The sequence below is a fragment of the Vulpes vulpes genome, chromosome 5 (genome assembly GCF_048418805.1).
Source record: "Vulpes vulpes isolate BD-2025 chromosome 5, VulVul3, whole genome shotgun sequence".
NCBI lineage: Eukaryota > Metazoa > Chordata > Mammalia > Carnivora > Canidae > Vulpes > Vulpes vulpes.
The window spans coordinates 79,409,150-79,431,413 of NC_132784.1; the positions used below are offsets into that span (position 1 = coordinate 79,409,150).

The 22,264-nt window shown below is 43.5% G+C and overlaps 1 protein-coding gene across 1 annotated transcript in view; it reads right to left on the reverse strand.

The window, feature by feature from the left end:
• Positions 1-2,027: 2,027 nt before the first annotated feature.
• Positions 2,028-22,264, reverse strand: part of PATL1 (PAT1 homolog 1, processing body mRNA decay factor) — a 29,583-nt gene continuing 9,346 nt past the window's right edge. The window contains exons 5-19 of the mRNA XM_072759026.1: positions 21,769-21,963; positions 20,745-20,846; positions 20,205-20,294; positions 19,790-20,010; positions 18,459-18,548; positions 15,461-15,641; positions 14,856-14,979; positions 14,314-14,411; positions 13,495-13,554; positions 12,356-12,504; positions 10,723-10,882; positions 6,398-6,553; positions 4,444-4,535; positions 4,197-4,346; positions 2,028-3,776 (exon numbers count right to left, since the gene is read on the reverse strand). Coding sequence (XP_072615127.1) covers positions 3,755-3,776; positions 4,197-4,346; positions 4,444-4,535; positions 6,398-6,553; positions 10,723-10,882; positions 12,356-12,504; positions 13,495-13,554; positions 14,314-14,411; positions 14,856-14,979; positions 15,461-15,641; positions 18,459-18,548; positions 19,790-20,010; positions 20,205-20,294; positions 20,745-20,846; positions 21,769-21,963 — 1,890 coding nt within the window. The 3' untranslated portion in view covers positions 2,028-3,754. The remainder of the gene's footprint in view (positions 3,777-4,196; positions 4,347-4,443; positions 4,536-6,397; positions 6,554-10,722; positions 10,883-12,355; positions 12,505-13,494; positions 13,555-14,313; positions 14,412-14,855; positions 14,980-15,460; positions 15,642-18,458; positions 18,549-19,789; positions 20,011-20,204; positions 20,295-20,744; positions 20,847-21,768; positions 21,964-22,264) is intronic.

Consider the following 22,264-nt stretch of genomic DNA (forward strand, 5'->3'; position numbering starts at 1 on the left):
CGCTGCTGCAACGTCAAACGCTTTGGCTCTGAAGTCCAGCACGACCGCATCAGATGCCCTGCTGTAACTTATTTTCTCACTAGGAAGAGAAGACTACTCGTATTTTTAGTTCTTAGAGAGGAATCGAAGCACCCTTTTGGCTAGAATAGCAATACATGGTCACTGAAGACAATTTGGAAAATATGGAAAAAGGAATAATCACCCCTGCACACGATCCTCTGCAAACATCTCCTTAAAGGCCACCACTGCTACATTGTCACCTTCGATGGCATTTTTCCCCATTTTCCCCCCTCCATACATATTAAGTCACACACATACACATACAGAACCTATTTTACACTTAACACTGTATTCTTAGTATTTTCCTGTGGCAAAGTTACTCTTCAAAAGCGATTTTTTCTTAAAAATATTTCTCCCGAAAAAAAAAAAAATTTCTCCCAGGGCGCCTGGGTGGCTCAGTGGATTACATGTCTGCTTTCGGGTCACGTCATGATCTCAGGGTTCTGGGATGGAGCCCCGCATTGAGCTCCCTGCTCAGCAAGGAGTCTGCTTCTTTTCCCTCTCCTCTCCTCCTCCCCCTGCTCTCTCTCAAATAAATAAAAAAATCTTAAAAAAAAAAATTCTCCCAAGGATATAAGCAAAGCATTTTCTCTACAGAAAATAATGAAAAGCAAAACTTGTTTCCTGTGTTCCCACAGCTGGAAACAGACATCAGTAACCATTCAGAACATACCCTCCCCTCCCGAGGTATTTTTTTTCCATTGTATATGCATTTTCTTTAAAAAATAATTGGGTTCAGGCACCTGGGTGGCTCAGTGGTTGAGCATCTACCTTTGGCTCAGGGTGTGACCCCGGGGTCCTGGGATCGAGTCCCGCATCGGGCTCCCTGCTGGGAGCCTGCTTCTCCCTCTGCCTGTGTCTCATGAATGAATAAAATCTTATAAAAAAGATTGGATTAAAAGCATATATACTTTACGCTTTTCCCCCATCTGGTATCTTTCCATGATTAAATATTCTGCTTTCTTGTGACACATGGCTGATCATCTACATAACCATTATTGCAAGACTGGGTATTTAGGTTCCTTGTAATTTTTCTATTAAAATATCGTGGTAGTTATCATTCCTTTAGACTTTCCTTAGATTTCTAAAGCCCAATTAGAGGCTGTGAATACTTCCACAGCACTTCCAGAAATGTAGTTTCTCCTACCAGTTCGAGTGGCAGCCTCTTCTCACTTGCGTTATTTTTAAAGATTTTGTTAATTTCATAGGTACAAAAGTATCTTGTTACTTCTCTATTATGGGTGAGGGTGAACTTAGTTTTATTCATTTGCATTTCCCTTTTTAAAAATTATTATTCACAAGTCTGTTACTACTTAATATCCCTTCTTAGAGGATTATATTCACGGATTCTTTTTTTAAGATTTATTTGGGAGAGAGTAGGGGAGGAGCAGTTGGAGACGGAGAGGATCTCTCGGAAAATTTTTAGTACTACTTTCCATTCCAACCCACTGAGGAATGGGATGATTGTTATTTTTTGGCCAGAAATTGCTTGATCCTGCAAGTCTCAGGAGATGTGGCAAGGAAGAGTCAGGTGCACACACCACGAGGACAGAGTGAGGGCAGAGGGCCGCATCTCTGACCTGGAGTGCGTCAGAGTGAAGATAACACCCCATCTCCAACGACACAGATTTACTGCAAAGAATGATCCACTCTGGCCCGTGTCCTGGGAGATGAGCAAGCCAGGCCAGCAGCAGTAGGCCAAGCTGGGCTGCAGGACAGCTTGTAAAGGCACCCGAGCCTAGAGGTGGATGTGATGCCAAGGGGACTGCACAGTGCATCCACCACAACCTGCCATCCGTTTCTGCAGAAGGTCTTTAACCTGCATCCCTCACAGCAGCACAGAGGTTAAGGTCCTTACTGACCACCCACACTGAGAGCTTCGTCAGTCCACGGAACAGGCTAGAAACACATCTGCCATCGTGTTTGGACAAGAAGAAACAAGAAGTAGAAATGCAGGCACATGATTCTTCAAGTATACAATTTGTTTTTATTTACAATACCCTATAAAAATGTAAATTTAGAAACTTTAATTTTTATTAATTAGAACCAAACAAAAAAGATAAAGCACAGAAAGGAAGAAATAAGTCAAGTATTCACTTGATCCGTTGTGAGGGGAAGGGAGGGAAGGCGCGTGGTGGAAACAGTCAGTAGGTGAGGGCTGGGGGGGAGCTAGGTCGAGTGGTCGGGAGCAGCTGCTGGGGGCTGGGGCCCAGGGTGGGGGTGGGGGCAGAGATGTGAGCAAGGACAGCGGAGTAACAGAACAGTACTGCAGGACAACACACGCATGTGCAAACGGTTGATTCTCTCTGAGCATCACATGTCCCCTCACTAACATTTGAGAAGGTGAGAGTAGCATACAGTATATGAGGACAACCATGTGAAATGGATGCTGATTTAATGTTCTGGAGGGCTGTAATGACTGGAGAGCAAAAAAGGCCTCTTCCTGCTTGGCTGCTGCACGGGTGGGGAGGATGGAGGTATGGGGGAGGGGGGACACGCGAGGGAGGGGAATGGGGTCAGGAGGACCATGGCCGGCTGCTCGGCCAGAACAGACTGGGACTAGAGCCAGGCCCCTGATGCCCAGGAGGGGACCTGCAGACAAAGGGGAAGGACAGCAGTTCTGCTGCGCTGTAGAGGGGCCAGCAGAGCAGACCAGCCCAACTACCTTCTGTGGTCACCTGTGCAGGCTACTACCCACGACATCAAATAATAAAGGGGAAGAGGGAAGTAAAAGCATGGCTTTATTGAAGTTGTGTCAGGAAGACAGAGCAAGTGCGCCAACGCTACACTATGGAAGCAGGCTGTACGTCCAGTTTGTCTGGGGCAACCCTGCACTCCTGAAGGGACATGCTCCAGCACACAGTGGTGGTTGCAGGAGAAGGGCCTAACCCAGTGCCATTTCATTGGTGGTGGTGGGGGGGGACACAACGATGACAGGGGACACACAGATACAAAGGGAATAGGGCAGGGAGGAGACACAGGACTTCTCAGCCTAGAGCTGGGTGCCAGCCAAGTAAGAGTTCGGATTTTATTCACGTGCTGCATACCCTGTATTTAGATTAAAACAAGCAAAACCCACCAAATTAATTACGAGATGGACTAGAAACAGATTAAAAATACATTGGCTGATTTGTTTTTAGAGAAGGGACCTGTCAACTACGTATTTCTCAATCTAAAACTCGTTCTTTAAGGGTCCTCTGGACACCACGTGAACGTATGTGGAGAATGTGCATATATATATATATATATATATTGGTTTCTACTTAATTGGTTCTCCTATAGTTGTATTGATATGGGGCAATGAAAGAAGACTTGAATAGGATGAGGGCAGGAACCCTGTGGCAGGCTACGGTCTACTCTGAACTGGCATCGTGGGGTGGGGTAAGGGGAGAGATTACATTTGTGTCTCTAGGGCAAAGAAAATGCAAAGTTGAGAAGAATTGAGAGGAAAAGCAGGACATGCAGAATTGTAACACAGAAGGTAGGAAGGAACCAGCAGGAGAATCACCCAGCCAAGTGTCACAGAGCAGTGGGGAAACACCTGGCAGGGGGAGACCACCCCTGTGACCGGAATCCATCCACGAGACGCTTTGGGGAATAAGCTACCTTCCCTCCCTCATTAAAAACACTCCATCATGACGGCGGCAGTGCAGGTGGCAGCCAGAAGGAGGTCCAGGCTGCAGGTGGAGACCTCTTATCGGATCCCCTGAACGAGCCTACGGGTGAAAAGAGACAGAAAGGACACTTGCGTAGATGAGTCAAAACAGAAGGTGATTGTTTGCATTAGTCACACCCTTGTTAGAATTCTCATAACAGAACACTGACGCACTCCCTTGCTCAGTGAACTGTGAGGATGCTTCTGTACCCCACACAGCATCCTGTCGCTGGGAGATGCTCACATATGCATATGGGTCCTTAACCACTTCCACCAAATTCAGTTTTGTGCCCCCCACCTCCTCCTCCCCAACACCTGCAGTGCCCTGGTGCCCCCAACCTCCTCCCCCTGACTCCTGCACTGCCCTGGTGCCCCTGACCTCCTCCCCGACTCCTGCAGTGTCCTCCCGCCCCCCACCTTCTCCCCCTAACTCCTACAGTGCCCACGTTAGTGAGATGTAGATTTGGGCTGTCTCACTTACTGCAGCTTTGTCTCCAGCAAGTTCAGTTTCTGTCGGTCCACATAGCGAGAAAACAGGGACACCAGGTTTGTGGGCATAGAGATGGGCTTGGCCAGGGCTGCTTGGGGAATCCGCAGAAGTTCCCGGGTTGCCATGAACATCACCTCCGTCCTGAAAGGAAAACCATTAAGAGCAGATGAGAACATGAGGAGAAGAACAAAGGGAGCACCTTAAAGAATGTGAAGGAAGAAATGCAGCCTGGACTGACCACTGGTTGTTCTGTGTTGATTCTGTGGCAGGGTCTGAACTCTGCAGGTCTTCCCCACGGCTCAGGACGACGAGGAGCAGTGACAGGCCAAACTACAGGAGACAGAGGAAATCCCACTCAGCACCGCACCCAATCCTCCAGCACCGCGGACAGGGTCCCAGCGTCAGACCCAGAGCAGCACTACATCAAGGTGGCCCTACCGCTGTGCTGTGGGATTGGCAGACTGGGGCAGCCGTGAGCTGGGACGCTGCGTCTTCCTCCTGCCTCCACTTCAGCAGAGCAGTGACGGCATCATCAATGAAAGGGCAGGGCCCAGTGCCAAGCGTCCTCCCTGCTTCCCCACCCCAAAGTCAGATGAAAAGGTAATTTTTCTCTGCCACAGATAATGTGGGACTTAGTGTTTCTTTTACTAAAACAAATGGATTTAAAAAGAAAGTCAAAGACAAACTCTGATACAGAAAACTAAAAGTTCACAGACAAAGAAAAAAAAACATTTAATAGATGAAGATTATTTTGAATAAAGACAAAAGATGTGAAGACCAGTGGGAAAATGTACACAGAGAGGTCACTGAAATGATGAGGGTATGAAAAGCTTTCCTTGAGTCTCCTGAGAAGTTTCCTGAACAAAGGACACACCTGCTGGGCCAACAGAGGCAGAGAAGGACTCAGATACATCACATGTCTGGGACGGTTAAGATTTAACAACCTGCCACAGAGACTGAAGATGTGCCCGATTCAGTAGGCAGTACCGGTGGCACACGCATGGTCGAGGGGCACAGAGTGGAATACGAACAGGAACAAGGGGCAGGAAATAACATATATGGAACCACAGAGACAGGGATCTGAAGGGAACCCCGGTTCCCGAGCTTGCCTCCCAGAGAACCCTCAGGTCACCGTCAGAGAACAACACTGGGATACATGAACCATCTCCTGGCTGACCACATGGTTTTCTGCTGCCCTTATAGATACTAAAGCTCAGAGACCACACACCATGGGAGGCCCACAGCCTGTTACCTCCCAGCCCCTGCTGTACCTGCCACCCAGGACTCCTGCCCTGACAGGGTTTCAGATGCCAGGGGGGAAAGGGGCCTCGACACTCCCCATTCCACTGTGCTTGCACACGTGCCCACCGGGACAAAGGCAGCACACTGAACCATCACAGCGCTGAGCTCATCGGAGCAACAGAGTAACAGGACTGCTCTGAATCGTCACCTCCCTGTACAGCCGTGAAGTGAAACTGTGCTCAGCGTCACAAACCTAGCGTGGGTAGGAAACAGAAAGCTGTCCAGAAAGTTCATGTCTCCTCTTCTGTGTTACACTCCCCCTGGGAGCCTGATGTGTTTTCTTCCTCATGTTCAAATTAGGATTTTATCTGAGACCACAACAGTGTGAACTAAGAGGTTTCCCAGCCTTCTCTGCAGTTCCATGTGGCAAGTGAGGAAACCCTGGCCACTGAGATTAAGTAGAAGTCGCTGGTCAGAACTCCTGGAAAAGGTGCCAGCAAGGCAGCCAGCTCTCTGCACGCACCTTCCTGACACAGTGGAGCTGGAGTGGTCCTGAGCATGGCAGCCACTGCTAAGGCTGCAGAGCAGGAAACCTGGGGGGCCTGCACCCCTGATGCCAGGTGGACACTGTGCCCAAGCTACTCTATGTGAGATACAGAAAATCCTATTTTGTTGACACTAGGAGCTTAACATAACTCCTGACTGAAAGAAGCTTCTAAGATTGATTTATTTTAGAGATAGAGAAAGAGCGAGAGAGTGTGCGTGGGGCAGAGGACGGGGACTGCGGCAGACCATGTGAGCGCAGAACCTGACACGGGGCTCGATCTCACAACCCTGAGATCACGACCTGAGCTGAAACCCAGAGTTGGCTGCATAACCTATGGAGCCACCCAGGCACCCCTGAAAGCAGCACCAACATGTGTAACTGAAATCTAGAAGGGCAGGAGCACCTTGTTCTGGAGCACAGCAGCGAGGTGAGGGTTGGAGGGTGCTGGTGCAGCTGCGCTCTGAGGTAGGTTCATGAGCTGTTGCAGAAGGCTGGTGACAGTCACTGACGGAAGGTGATAGAGGAGCAGAGAGAAGGGATTCAGTAAGCATGGCAGCACCTACGAAAAATAAAGAAAAGTGTTACATCCTGGCAGCTATGGCTTCATGAGCCTGTGTCAGCAGGCGCGGACGGGAGGGTGCTCAGCAGCACTTGGACAGCCTCCGGCAAGATTTACCACAAAAGGGCTGACATGTCTAACAGGTACCACCAGAGTCTCAACAGTGGGTTCTGAGGTGTCTATGGACAACTTTTAAAGCTCAATTTGCACAGGAAACAGGATTCGTATCCACCAAGGGTGTAAAATCACTTCTCAAATAGCATGACTCATGGTAACACATTGGTACTTTAACCCATTCCACAAACGCTTCCATGCCTACCATGTACCAGGCACTGGGGCCCCCTGTGAAATGGTAAACAGGACAGACCTGCAGGCATCTAAGGTTGCGTGGGGAGTCACGAGTAAAGCGGCAAATTCAAATACCATGAGGAGGACTCTAAGACACTTAAGTTCTGAGTGCCGTGGAACTATCCAGAAGTGTTTTCAGATTTAATTGGATCTTGTCTGATCTTTATAAAGCTCGATAAGAAGATAGAGAAATGATAATCTAATTTTTCAGATTAGACAAGCCAGGCCAAGCGAGCAGAAGCTCAGTGCTGAGAGTTCCATAGCTAGAAGAGACCCAGAATCCAAGGCTGTTGAATTCTGGCCTGCGAGTCATTCAGTTCTTTTAGCCACAAGGCCCAGGTGGCAGGGTCAACAGAACCAGGTTCTAACACAGGAGAGGAATCAGGGTGCTTCTAGCACTCATTGCCCATGTATAAAAAGTGACGGCATTCAAGATGGAGAGTGGACTTTCTGTTACCTACTACTCTGAGTACACAATGCTTTAACAACAAAAGCAGTTTTAATCATACATAAAAGTGTAAAGAGTACGATGAAATCTGTGTGCCCATCACTCAGCTTCAACAATAATTAAATCATCAACATTCATATATGTACTATGGAATATTACTCAGCCATTAGAAATAAATACCCACCATTTGCTTCAACGTACATGGATGGAACTGAAGGATTATTATGCTGAGTGAAGTAAGTCAATCGGAGAAAGACAAACATCATATGGTTTCACTCATATGGGGAATATAAGAAATAGTGAAAGGGGGGATGCCTGGGTGGCTTTGTGGTTGAGCATCTGCCTTTGGCCCAGGGCGTGATCCTGGGGTCCCGGGATTGAGTCCCACATCGGGCTTCTTGCATGGAGCCTGCTTCTCCCTCTGCCTATGTCTCTGTCCCTCTTTCTGTGTCTCTCATGAATAAATAAAATCTTTTAAGAAAAAAAAAAAAGAAATAGTGAAAGGGAATATAGGGGAAAGGAGGGGAACCGAGTGGGAAATATTAGTGAGGGTGACCGAACATAAGAGACTCCTAAGTCTGGGAAACGAACAAGGGGTAGTGGGGGGGAGGGGGTAGGTGGGGGGGGTTTGGGGTGACTGGGTGACGGGCACTGAGGGGGGCACTGGATGGGATTGTGTTATATGTTGGCAAATTGAACTTCAATGAAAAAATATACAAAAGAAAAAATCATCAACATTCTACCATTCTTAGGAAATCAATGTCCCTCCCATATAACCTAGCCTTTCACCCATAAATACTTCAGCCAGTATCTCTAATAAAACCTCTCAGTATTATTGCAGCTAACAAAATTAACAGCTGTTCCTTAGTATCACCTAGTATCTCCTCCAAATTCAGATTTCTCCAGTTGTCTCAAAAACATTTTTTTAACAGGTGATTGATTCTAATCATGATTCCAACAGGACCCACACATCGCATCTGGCTGGTAAGGCTTCTAAAATCTGCAAACAGGTCCTTTGCCCATGCACTGTCTCCTTTTCTCATGCTGTTAGTTACTGACGCCGTCCTGTTGTCTGGATTTGGCTAATTGCACATCTGTGGCGTCACTTAACAGGTTCTACCATCCTCTGTCTTTCCAACAAAAAACTGATGGTTACAATTTGATATTTGATAAGATTTAAGTTCATCAGGGGAAGGCAAAAACTTCCCTGATAGAGAGCCGAGGTTTCTCCTGCATCGTGTCACAAAGCACAGTGACTCTCACGTAGCCATCAGTTGTTTGGTGCTCCAACTACTGTCCATTCCCCATCCACCTGTTACCTAACCTTTTCGCACCAGTAAGGAATTGCTGTCCAGGCTGACTGACTGCTTTTCCATTATCGATTGTGAACTGGAAATTTTCTAATTTTATTATTTCTTTTGCATTTATTAGCTGAAATGCTTCTAGGAAGGATTTTCTATGATCAACTTTGTGGTCACCATGATGTCTCGTTGTAATGAAAAGACAAGATAGATGTTTGAGTCTTTTCCTTTATCCATTTTCAGGATAATGAACTGATGGCCTAGCAATCTTTGAAGGTGAATATATATTTTTTGGTATCATTATGAACCATTAAATTAAAAATATTTTATGTATGTCAAGCCGCTGCTGTAATTTTTCTTTCTGATGCAAATTACCCCATTTTCAGGCAGTAGGAGCCCCTTGAACTCTGTCTGTACATCTTTCACATAGGACCCTAGGAGTCAGTCACCTTCCTTACTTTCTGGCACATTATTCCAGAATTACCTTGTATAGTTTATGCCTTAGACTTCCAACTACTTACTACTTCCAGCAATGGTATTCAGAGATCTGGCCTATTACTCTTGAGCATGCATAGATAAAAACTCTGGCCTCTCTAATTAACCAAGTTTTCATCACTCACAGGTACCTCCACGGAGGCAAGCATCTTCGAATTCCTAGCTCCCAGCACTAGGCGCTATATTTCTAGGACCTAAAATAGTATCTGGTCTATACACATGTTCAATAAGTATCGACAGAATGAATAAAGCTCTCCCAAACTTGTTTCCATAGAGGAGTTACTCTAGGACTGGGAGTGCGTACCCCATGGCCTACAACCATCTATGACTATAAGGGACCTGTTGCTTTTAGTCTGGCTTCTATTTTCTAGGATAAACCTCAAATCCTTAAACTTTCCTCCAACCCATTTTCCCTTCTTAAAATCTTTCCAATTTTATGTCTCATCCCACTTTACCTTTCCTGACAATGAGGCCTCAACTTTGCATTAGTTTCTTCTGCTGGTGCTATAATCTCTAGAAGGACTTTTTCAACTCGTTATGATTTTAGAAGGAATAATTTTCAACTTTTTCATGCCATCCCACTTACAAGGTATTTTGGCACCATGTTTTCTGTGGATCGTCACCAGATGGTTATTAATCAAGCACAGTCTAGGGACGCCTGGATGGCTCAGCAGTTGAGCATCTGCCTTCCACCCAGGGCATGATCCTGGAGACCTCGGATGGAATCCCACATCAGGTTCCCTATAGGGAGCCTGCTTCGTACTCTGTCCATGTCTCTGCCTCTCTGCCTCTCATGAATAAATAAAATCTTAAAAAGAAAAAAATCAAGCACAGTCTATTGTAATAAGGCTCGCTCTAAGTTCTAACATTCTGAACCTTACAGTAATAATTGCCCGTTGTGCTACCCTTATCAATTTCTTGCTCTGAACTCCTAAGGTTATTCTAAATAGCGCTTATCTTTCAAGTGTTATGACAAAGATAAGTAGAGCACGGTTCTTACCAAGAGTTAACTTACAAACTTGAAAATCATGTTTCAAAGTCCAGCCTAGTTTAGATCATGATAAATGTCATTTACAAGGACTGGCTTGATTCCTGTGGGACACCATTCAACTAAGTCTACAGCTGAATGTTAAGCTCCTGACAACAGCCCAATGAGGGATACTTTATATCCAGCAAACTAACCAAGATCATAAATTTGTAAATTTTCATATCAGATTCAGCTAGGGATTCTGTTATAGATACAGAAGCCCTGATCTTTCTTCTGTAAATTCTGATTCAGCATATTGGGAGTAGGGCTGAATTATCTGCTTCTCCCAAAATTCTGATATACAACATAACCTCACAACTATGTCAAATTAAGATGGGATTATTGCTTTCCTTGGTTTAGGAACTTGGTCTACTGGAGCAAAAGTGGGATTAAAAATATAGTCCTGGAGTTTTCCTTTAAATAATCAAATCCTACTGCTGAAGGTTAGTAAGACAGCAGAAATGAGGAGGGGGAGAAAATGAAATTTGGATTTTAGAAACCTTATAAACTATGAAGACCCAAAGGAAAGAAGTCCCACATGGGGGATCACCTCGTCTTGTGCGTCCTTCTTGATAAGGAAAGGGAGATTCCTGGCTGTTGTCATGAGAATGTCAGCTGCTTGCTCTGTGGAGAGGAAAGGAAGAATACGGGCAACCATTCTCTTCCCTTTTCGGATACACATGATCTGTACAAAGTGGTCATCACTTGGCCTGCGGGGGAAGGAAATGCTCACTTAGGTCAGCAAGAACAATTGAAGACATCCTTTTTCTCCTCTTCCATGTTACTGAACGAATATGCTGTGCTCGTTTTCACCCTAAGATGACCTGTGCTGCAAAATAGTGAGAATCACTTCTCCAACTCTCAACCACACATTAACAAGTTGTTTTTCAAGTTTCGCAAATGTAGAAAATTGTCCTTTCACAGAAGTACGTTAAAAAGACTTGTTCAAACTACATGCATTCGTTTCCTTTACGTGTTATATAACAGAAAACATGGTTGATATGGCAAAATCTGAAAACATACATAAGCAAAAAGGATATAAAAACAATCATTTCAGAATTAACTTTATATTATTATCATATTTAAGAACCTTTGTGCTGTATATTTTTTCACTAAAAAAGAAAAAAATGGGGCTCCTGGGTGGCTTAGTGGTTGAGCGTCTGCTTTTGGCTCAGGGCGTGATCCCGGAGTCCCAGGATCAAGTCCCACATCAGGCTCCCTGTATGGAGCCTGCTTCTCTCTCTGCCTGTGTCTCTGCCTCTCTGTGTCTCTCAAGAATAACTAACTAAAATCTTAAAAAAAAAAAAAAAATCCAGAGAATTCACACAGCTTTGTTTCTTGACTTTCTTCACTCAACAACTTCTTGTGACAATATTCTATCTCCATAAACATACTTCAACTACGTTGATCTGATGGCTGCATAACATCTCCAACTATGGACAAACCTACATTTATTCAACCAGTTGTATGTCAACCTGACTCCAGAAAAGGTGTGCTGAAAAGAGGGTGCTTATTTTTATGTTCTGGTCTGTGTGTGTCCTGGCTTAGAAGAATCACCAATTCTCTTGAATGGGCAAAGGAAAGGAAATTATCAGGACAGAGTCCTCTTGCATTCATCAAATAAAACACTTTGGGTTTATAGAACATTTACTGTTAGCAAGATCCTGCATGGGAGAGATGACAGATACAGATAAACAGCTATATTAAGGAGCATGGTCCCCACCAGAAGATTGATGGGCTTCCATAGCATATGAGCATTCTATGGAAATCCCAAGAGAATATAAATGTCTAAACTTTTCATTTCAGTAGAAAAAGACAACACAAAGATTACAAGGTTGAACCTGCTACAGTAAAGCATAAAGCAAGCACAATCTGTCGGCTCTAACACAGAAACCAAATCTTGTTCTCCACCATATCTGCAGTGCCCAGCATAGGTCTTAGCAGGTAGGGAATATATTGGTGATGAATAAATGAATCTGGAAAAAAGATTTTTTTTTTCCTGGCTGGGAAGGATTATGAAGTGCTTTGTATGACATGGCACTTGAGTTAGGCCAGAAGGATAGACTCTGAGCTTCCCAGGATGGTAAGGAAGGTATCTGAGAGAGAGACATGTAGAAAGCTCAGGTCAGCCGAGTGAGGAGTCTGGTTGGTCTCACGTGTCACTCCAAGTGTACAATTCTTACCTGTCTTGTCCAGGCAATTTCCCCCTTAAGTTGTCATACATGCTACAAATTTTGTGCTTTCTTTCATCCGCCAGGGCAGGTCGCTCTTCTTCTAGACTTAGGAGATACCGCCTTTCATAATCCTCCACATCCAGGAGTAAACTATAGGTCTAAGTGAGACACAAAGCAGGCGACAGCATGCTGGGTCAGGATCGGAGTATTTGATAAACAATTTGAGAGTTTAAGACCACCAGGTACAGAAAAAGAGTGGAAACAAACTGTAGTAAGACTGAGAGGAAAAAGGTGCTGCTGAATCCAGAAAAACAGAGTGAAAGGACTTAAAGAATTCCTGTTTGTTGTCCCTCCTGACTTCTAACCAGGATGGAACGGACAATACTTTGAAAACTTTCCAGCAGCAAGAATAGCACTGTAACATAAATGACTTGTATCACTGCTTCGGGTGTGCCTTATAACTATAAACACAGCAATAATTTCACTCCTGGGTGCACATACTCGTTTCACCTGATGCTCTCCACAACCCGGTCTGAAAAAAAGACTATTACCGTCTCCACTGTTGCAGATAAAGAATATGAGGACAGCACAGAAGGATTAAGTAGCTTGCCTCGAGTCACAGACTCAGAAATGAAAATGATGTGATTTGCAGTGTGGTTGCACATTCTGCGCCCTTCCTCACAATGCCTATGGCCTTGCAACACTGTTATTTATACTTTACAAATTAAGTGCCAAATGAGGACTACATTTTTCTTAGCATCCAGCACAGTGCCCAGCATCCAGGGGATATCCAGTAATACCTGTGAACTGACTTAATTAACTCAATTAATTCACAGGTGGAATAATATAATTTTTTTCACTTTCTTAGAAAGGTGACCTGACCGCAAACACTTAGCAGTTAACTGAACAAGCTTGGACAAAAACCCAGGACGTGTCACTGTAACTGCAGTGTTCTTTCCACAAGGCCATAGGTGAGGCACAGCACGTCCTTTCTAGTGTGTTCTGGTATACAACAGGCATGTAAGAAGGATATGCTCATTAATTAAAATCACAGCACAGCGACTGCTTACTTTTCCACTTCTTGTGTACACATATATTTGACAGTTCCTTATTTGGAACTAACGACAGCAACAAATTCTAAAACTTACTTTCTCAATTATGACAAGGGTTTTTCGTCTCTTGTCCCGAACCTGTTTTTCTTTTGTCTCCTAAAAAAAGACAAGACTATTCAGTGTGAATTCTTTATCTCTGTTAAAAAGACTTTTCTTTTTTAAAAAAGATTTATTTATTTATTCATGATAAGACATAGGGGGGTGGGCAGAGACACAGGAGGAGGGAGAAGCAGGCTCCATGTCGGGAGCCCAACACGGGACTCGATCCCGGGACTCCAGGATCGCACCCTGGGCCAAAGGCAGGTGCTAAACTGCCAAGCCACCCCGGGATCCCCTAAAAACAATTTTCTAAGTGTGCATAATTTCATTTGTGACAAGACTGTAAGAGAAACTTACACATTAATAAACATTAATCTAAACAACCATAACTGGAAAAAGGTCATAGAATTGACTGAATTCACCCACAAAGACTACCAAACTGAGTTTACAGATGGATAAAAAGGTAATTGTAGAATGCAGTGAAGATGAAGATAATCACAAGAAAATCTTAAAACACATAGAAAATGGTAATTTTAAAAACTGGAATAAACAGCCAATGCTATTTGCAGCCAGTGACCCAGTGTAAAGACTCCTGCCACCCTGAGTCTGGCCTAGCTGCCTTAAAAAGGAAGGTGTTAGCACTTCAGCCCACCCGCAGGAAACCAGAATGCCAGGATGTTCTGGGGTGCAGTGGAGGAAAGCTCCCAGTTAGGCAACAAACAACTCTGTTGTGCCTGATTCCCTCCCACAATGACCCCCAGGGAGTAGGGATGACCTGACCCAGCATTTCTTGAACACAGTTTTGCTGACACTTACATCATCCTCACTCCGCGATGTTACAACGGCATCAATCATTTTTCGGGGGTTATTCACACTGGAGACAGTAAGCTTTCCCAAAGAGCCCTCGAACTGCACTGCAAGGACAGAACATTTCCAACAAATAACTTAGCAATGTAGGCAGCTTTCAAAGACCTTTATATTCTCTATTCTTTACTCAGAGCCTAACAATTCAGTACAAAAATCTACGTATCTAATGTGATGTTTTACCTAAATCTTTTCCCATTTTTTGGTTGCAAGGATAATCAATAAAAATCTGAAGCATTTCCCATTTATTATAGGGATACTAGAAATTATAACATGTTTTAAAAAGTTAAGGAACCTCAAGCAGTAAAGGATCTACAAGTCTACCTGCTAAACCACTGATTCTGTACTGCAATGAAGGCTGACCTCTGCATTTAAGGACAATAAATGAGCTTTGAACATCTCTACAGCCAGTCATCTATACAGTTATTTCTACCTTGTCGTATCTACAGCATGTTGATTTTCTTTTATTATGGGCCAAGGCAAAAGGACCTTACCTGGCTTATAGGCGTGCTCCAGTTTGGCCACCTGAGGGGTAATGAGCTTGGTGCGCTCCTTTTTGGGACCTTCGCCTTGTACTTCTTCAGCAGCTGACAGTTTCTCCAGTTTTTCAAAGTAATTCTACCATGGGAAGAGGATTTCAGTTGCAACACAAGCCCAGAGTACGGCTGCTCTTTATCACTATGTGATTATACTGGTGGCAGCAACAACCTGGACTCTAATTAATATATCGATCCTTAATTTTTGCTAGACAGCTAGAGACATTTACTTCTCAAAAAATCCCAGCCTTCAGGAGAGCCCATCATCAATGGAAATATCTTTAAAGTTAGAGCACCAATAACTCTTCACTGAGAGAACCAGATTATTAATGCTGAAGAGATTTCAAACTCTGGCCCGAAAGGCTCTGTGTGTAAGGAATAAAAGGCATATACGGAAACCTTCTGGTGAATAGGGAGAGGCTCTCCAGCTTAAGAGGACAGAATTTGCTTAGTCAATTCTTACCCTACTGAAAACTAGGTCCAAAGAAAATTCTGTCAGGACTTAAAGCTACCAATATTTCCACAAGTGCCTCACCAGAGTAAGGGACGGAATGGTCATCTACCTGGTAATAGAAATCGTCCAGGTAGGGGTCAGTGCTCTGCAGCTGCATCATCTGGATTTTAGAGACCCAATCCTTCTCTCGCTGCAGCATGAGATTGGCGTAGGGATCCTTTCGGAGATGGTCCTGATGACTGCTCCGGTGACTTCCTCTATCTCCTGCACCATTGAGACTCCGATGCTGGCTGAAAACAAACACAGGGGCACATTTGCTCTTTAGGCTTTGTAACAATACAGAAACAAGCTAGGCCAGTTAAAAATAAGACTGCACTTTGCTTTTGTCAACAAAGGAGTGAAAAGGGACTGAATCTTAGTGGCATCAGAGAAGAAAGAGCTACGCAATGCACGTTGAAGGCAATACACCTGAGAGCTGAGTGCTTCGCCATGCTGTGCACTCTCACCAATGGACATCTGTTTGCTGAAGACAACACACCAAGGCCCAAGAGGTGTGAACACTGGCCAATTTGACTTGCAGTCTATATACTTTTTTAACTTGATAAAAATCATGAAATACTTCAAATACAGAGAAAAGCCCATAATAAATATTCATTTATTCAGCACCCAGACTTAATGAAAAAAAATTTATTTGCCCCCATTTGTCTCAGGGTTTTCAACAATAATATTAAAGCAACATACTGTTGTACTTAGTTAAGGCCCTCTTGCACCCTGTCTGGATCCTGGTTTCCTGCTTCCCTTCCTTCCAAGAGGAACCACTATCCTGACTTTGCATGCACTCCTCCTGAAAATTTTTTTTTAAAGAAGTTTTTGTTTATTTGAGGAAGAGTAAGAGTGTGAGCAAACATGAGGTTGCTTGGTGTGTGTGTGTGTGTGTGTGTGTGAAGGGAGGGAGAAGAGAATTCCAGAATCCCAAGCAGACTCCATACTGAGCGCGGCACCTGACGCCAGGCTTGACCGCATAACTGGGAAACCATGACCTGAGCCGAAACCAAGAGTTGGACGCTTAACCAAATGAGCCCTTCCGGAGTCCCTCTCTGCAATGTTTTTAAGACTCATGACTCATGTATGTCTTTAAATATTATACAGTATTATTCCATCTGCCTTTAACTTTTACACAAATGGTACTGGAAATGTAAATCTGCTCTTTGCTTCTTATTCAATGTTATGCTTTTCACCTTTATCTGTGTTGAGAGCATACACAAGTATACACCAACAAGGAGAAGTGCTAGCATGTGGTTCATCCACATTTTCAACCTTATTATTTATTGCCAAATGCTTTACAAGAGGCTGAGGCTAACCAATATTCTTGCCAACAATGACAGTGTCGAGACATTTCATATTTTGCTTGTCTGATGATATAAAATGGTTATTTAATTTTAATCTGTATTTTCCTGATTATAAGCAAGTTTAAAATCTTTGAGTTTCAGGTGTACAATACAATGGTTCAACAGTTCTAAATGTTACTCAGTGCTCATCACGGGTGCTCTTAATCCCCATCACCTATTTCACCCACCCTCCCCTCTGGTCACCATCTGTTTGTTCTCTATAATAGTGATGAGTTTTTGTCTTTTCCTCTTTATTCTTTTGTTTCTTAAATTCCACATATGAGCAAAATCATATCAGCTTTACTGAGGTATAACTGACAAAGAACTGTGCATATTTAATGTGTACAGTTTTATAAGTCTGGACATGCAAACACTTATTACACCATCACTACACATATGGTAATGGATATATTCAACACCTACCAGAGTTTCTGTATCTCCCATTGTTTCTTTTGTTTTGTTTTTTGGTGTGGTGCTAACAACACTTCACATGAATGAGATCCATCCTCTTTATAAATTCTCAAACACATAAAACCATATTGTTAACTACAGGAACCAGAAGTTTTATATTTTAACAGTCAAATGTATTAATCTTTTCCTTTATGGCTTACACTTTCTGTGTCTTATTTTAAGAGCCTGTATTTTTTCCCCCTGCAAAAAGTATTTTAGAGGTTCTTTGAAAGTGAGAAGGAATTATACATGTAGAACTACAAAACTGAAGGTTTCTTTTTCTTTTTTTTTAAAGATTTTATTTTATTTATTTATTCATGAGAGACATACACAGAGAGAGGCAGAGACATAGGCAGAGGGAGAAGCAGGCTTCCTGCAGGGAGCCTGTTGTGGGACTTGATCCCAGGACTCCAGGACCATGCCCTGGACTGAAGGCAGGCACTAAACCGCTGAGCCACCCAGAGATCCCTATAAAACTGAAGGTTAAAGAAACCTCAAAGTTATGTTTAATTTTCTAATTTTCTGTATATGAATGATTGTAGAATGTCAACTCCACGAAGGCAGGACTTTCACCCATCTTGTTCTTTCAGTCCTCAAAACCTACCACAGTGCTTGAAACACAGCGAGGGCTGCACACATACATATTTCTCTATTTGTTGAATGAGGATTAAATTATAGGCAAAAACAGAGCAAATGCTGACTTTACATAAGACCGAAATGTAAGGCTAGAGATTATATTTCACGGTTATTTCTGAGCTGAGATGATAAACAAAGGCAGTTAACAGTATAGTAAAAACTCGGTAAGGAGTATAAAATGACTTAAAAAAATCAGATCTATATTGTATTTCTGATGTATGAGAAGCAGATTTATCGAATCTTAGAAATTCGTTGATAAAGTCTTGTCATTTATACCTAGTGTATAAGGGCTCCTGTGTGGCTCAGCTGGTTAAACATCTGACTCTAGATTTTGGCTCAGGTCGTGATCTCAGTTGTGAGATCGAGCCCCATGTTAGGCCCTGTGCTGGGCATGGAGTCTGCTTCAGACTCTGTTTCTCCCTCTGTCCCTCCCCACAACACTCTCTAAAAAAATAATAAAGCTAGTGTATCAAAAACATAAAATGACAGCATATACAATCTTCTTTACCAGTAACATAAACTCAATACTAATTAAGTTTACTTAAAAAGTAAACTAAATCAGTAGCAACTTGCTAAACTGTCAAAATTAAAAGCTGAATTAAGAAACCACCAAGGAGCAGGATGAATACTTACTTTCTGTTCTGTTGCTGTCTCTGATGCAAGAGCCGACGGTGTTGTGGATGGAGGTGAGTTGTGTCTGGTCTAAACATGGGGGCCTGAGATCTGAGAAAAACAGGGAAAAGTTTTCAATTCTCTTGTTCTGTGATGTTAAGTTTTAGAGAATGTTGTTGGTACAGGATCACTTCATACACTTGGACTCAGGGAATGTCCAGGTCTATTCTCAGACCTTTCAGAAGAAAAGACTGCTGTACTTTTTCATGTCCTCTACAAAGACTAATTCTCAACTCCTAAGACAACGATCATAAAATTGGAGTGAATTAGCAGTGAAGCAGTGCAATTATTTTAGTCTTCCTCCTAACTGTAAACAGAAATCTCTTAAAACATTTAATGTGCTTTGTTTCAACTGTTTGGGAATGACACTGAAAATGTATGTGTGATGGTCCATTTATGTCAACTTGGTTATAGGCTATGATGCCCAATTGTTTGGTCAAACACTAGTCTAAATGTTGTAAAGGTATTTTGTAGATACGATTAATTAAGAGTTAAGAAAAAAGAGGATCTTTGACAATGTGGGTGGGCCTTACCCACAGTTGAAGGCACTAAGAGTAAAAACTGGTTATTTCCCAGATAAGGAGTTCTGCCTCAAGCCTGGAACATAGAAGTGCTGCCTGAGCTTCTAATCTGCCAGTCTGTCCTACACATTTCACTCAGGACTGCAAATTCAACCCTTATCTGAATTTCCATTCAGCTGGTCTGCTCTATTGATCTTCTTAGCCATTTGTTAAAATGAATCTTTATTTCAAGATAGATGTGGGTGCACATATACATGTATACTTATATGTATGTGTATATATATGTATCTCATTGGTTCTGTTTCTCTGAGGAGTCCTGGTACAATATACAAGAAAACACAACCTCACTAGGAGCAGGAACTTGAACCCATCGTAAAACCAGGACAGAAGTGACAACTTAGCTCTAACACTGAGGTGAACTGACTACTCAGCATTGACACCTCTGGTCTTAGCATACAGTAATTCTTAAGCGATAATTCTTAATTGATAAGCACTTTGTGCACCTGTGTGTTTGTAGAAGGGATATAAGGTGAGACCTAAGAAATGTCAGAAAGAATAAAAGAGGCGATTAGTAACATGCAAATTACACATGTAGCACATGACTTTATGGAAATGTTAATTCCTAAGAGTGCCTGGAGACTGTCACAAATCTGTTTGACAAGTGGAGGATCCAGTAACATCTCAAAACACACCTCTTGCAGACATCTAGGGGCATCCCTAAGAAAGAGCTCTGGGCAACTGACAGGTAAACAGTGGCCTTAGTTTGCACACCTTAGGTTTTGCAGGTGAGGCCCTGGGCCAGGGGAGTGCTGCTGTGGAGGCGGCGGAGCAGCGGGGGGTGCAGCGCTGAAGAAGGCCCGGAAGCCTGGTGCTGGGGGAAGCACCTGCCCCACTCGCCCTTGCAGCAACTTGGGGTTCATGGCAGCTAGCGGACTACCAACAAATCCAGGGACCCGTGCAAACTGGCTGGGAGACATCCGTCCAGGCGGTAGCTAGAAAGAGGGAGAAGATCTCAGATTTAGTTAATCAGCAAGTCCTCTTGCTTTTATCCACAGAGAAGAACTTTGAAAAAATGAAGCAAATAATAAGAGGCAATAGAGACTGATTAACAGCAAAGAGGAATAGCACCTATAAAGGTCAGGAAAGCAAGAGAGCTGTTCATGGGGTGGGCTCATCACAGGCTTACCTGTGCTCCTCCAAGAAGCTGTGCTCTCTGGAGGGGGCTGAGAACGGGAGGAACACTAGGAGGGAAAGGGTGACCCAGTAGGGAAGAGTTCTAAGCAAAAAAAAAAAAAAAAAAATTATACATTCTGTGAAATAGGTAAATTAATAAAGAAATTCAGTAGGAATGCAGAATAAACTTGGATATTAAAATGCTCAAACTGCAGAGTCAAGCTGTCTATGGAAGGAATACAAAAGAGAGCAATGCTAGAAATCAGGAAGCACTATGATCACGTAACCTGAAGAAGGATGAGGGATTGAAATAGCAGGAAACCAGATGACCATGACAAGTTTGGATTTTTAAAGATAAAACAAACAAAAAAAACACCTCAGGTATGAAACAACTGAACATGATGTATCACGGCCTCTGACCTGGGGACCATAACATCCAGAAATTCAAGTATGGGAGATATAAAAACCGCACCTAATTTAGGAGACTTCTATATACTAGGAGTGATCAGAAAACATATGCTGCACATTTTCATTAGGATTCAAAGTGACCTACCGGGACACTGCAGAGCTGGTTTGGAGACATCCTCTCGCCATAGGGAGCAGGATAACGCGGTGGCATCGGGGGCCGGACATGGACAGGCTTGGGACACAGGATCTATCAGGACAAACATATACACAACTACACTCAGTGAAGTCAGTTTTTCTTCCACCTACACTCCCTCCCCTCAAGTACTGGTAGACACATACAACTCAACGCAAAGCCCTACTTCTAAGCAAATTGCTACGGCTATAGGTTCACATGAGAACCTTTGGTCACTTCCTCTTGTAAACACCAAACAACTTGCCACTTGTAACTGAGGAAGATTTAGCTAATTCTCCAGTTATCCCCACCCTTCCATGCTATCTGAGGGAGGTACCAGCAGATATTCTGACTTGCAAATTCTCTGCAAGAGGATATTATTTTGGTAGCAGCGAGGGAGAAGGAATGATAAGAAAGCTGGAGGATTAACTAAGTCCTATTCTGAAGCCCCTGTGATATGGCCGCCATGCTCAGCTGTTTTGTGATACATTGTGACTCCACCGTTTCATAGAATACTGAGCCTAACTAGGCCATACCAACACCACCCTCCCCCCATACCTTCCAAATTGGCCTTCCTTTTCAGCTGCTGGTTTCAGGTGGAGGAAAGTCTATGGAACAGGACTGCACAGGCTCTAGGGAAAGCAGGGATATCTTAAAGGTAAAAAGGGATGTGGACAATGCTGTGTGTTCCCACTCCCCCCGGCTTTTAGTTACCTCTCTGCCAATGTTGTGGGCAGCCAGCAAAACACTTTGAAAAGGATATATACACTAAATGTGGTTAACTACCCTTTTTCTCCCCCAATGAAAAGGCAGCAGCAACAGGAGCAGCACCAGCAAAGGGCATTAGGGAATGTGTCTCTTATTTGTACTAACTTCTCCTCTTTCTAATCTAATGCCTACCCAAAACTTCCACCCTCCTCCCAGCATTGCCAACTTCCCAAATAATTTTGCCCAGATTCCCAATATTCTGGGCTGAGTGCCTGTTAATGAGAGGTACCTGCTGGTTGAAGCTGGGTACGGCCATCTGCTTAGGTGGGGTGCCTATGGGGACGGCTCTAACAGGAGGACTCCCAATGATAGGCGAAGTTGACCGCCGTGGTAATGCCCGCTCAGAAAGGTCTCGATCATCTTCTGGGCCCTGTGGGGGCCTTTGAGGCAGGGCATATTCTAATACAGACACTGTCGGCATTTCCTAATTGAAGAAATGGGTTAAAAAAAAAATCAAAACAAAACAAATAGAAAATTAGCCCACAGCCAACTTAAAATGTTTTAATACGTACAGATGCCAAAAGCATCTTGAGAAATTTTTAAATTTTTTCTTTATTCATGTCCAGTAACATTCCCTCTCCTTGCTGTACAGTCCTCTGAATTTTGATAAATACAGAGGTTCATGGATCTACTGCCACGGTCAAGAAACAGCAGTTTTGTCACTGCCCAGACCTCTGCTGTAGTGTCCCTCAGCAGTCAACCCCTTCCACTACCTCCAACCACTG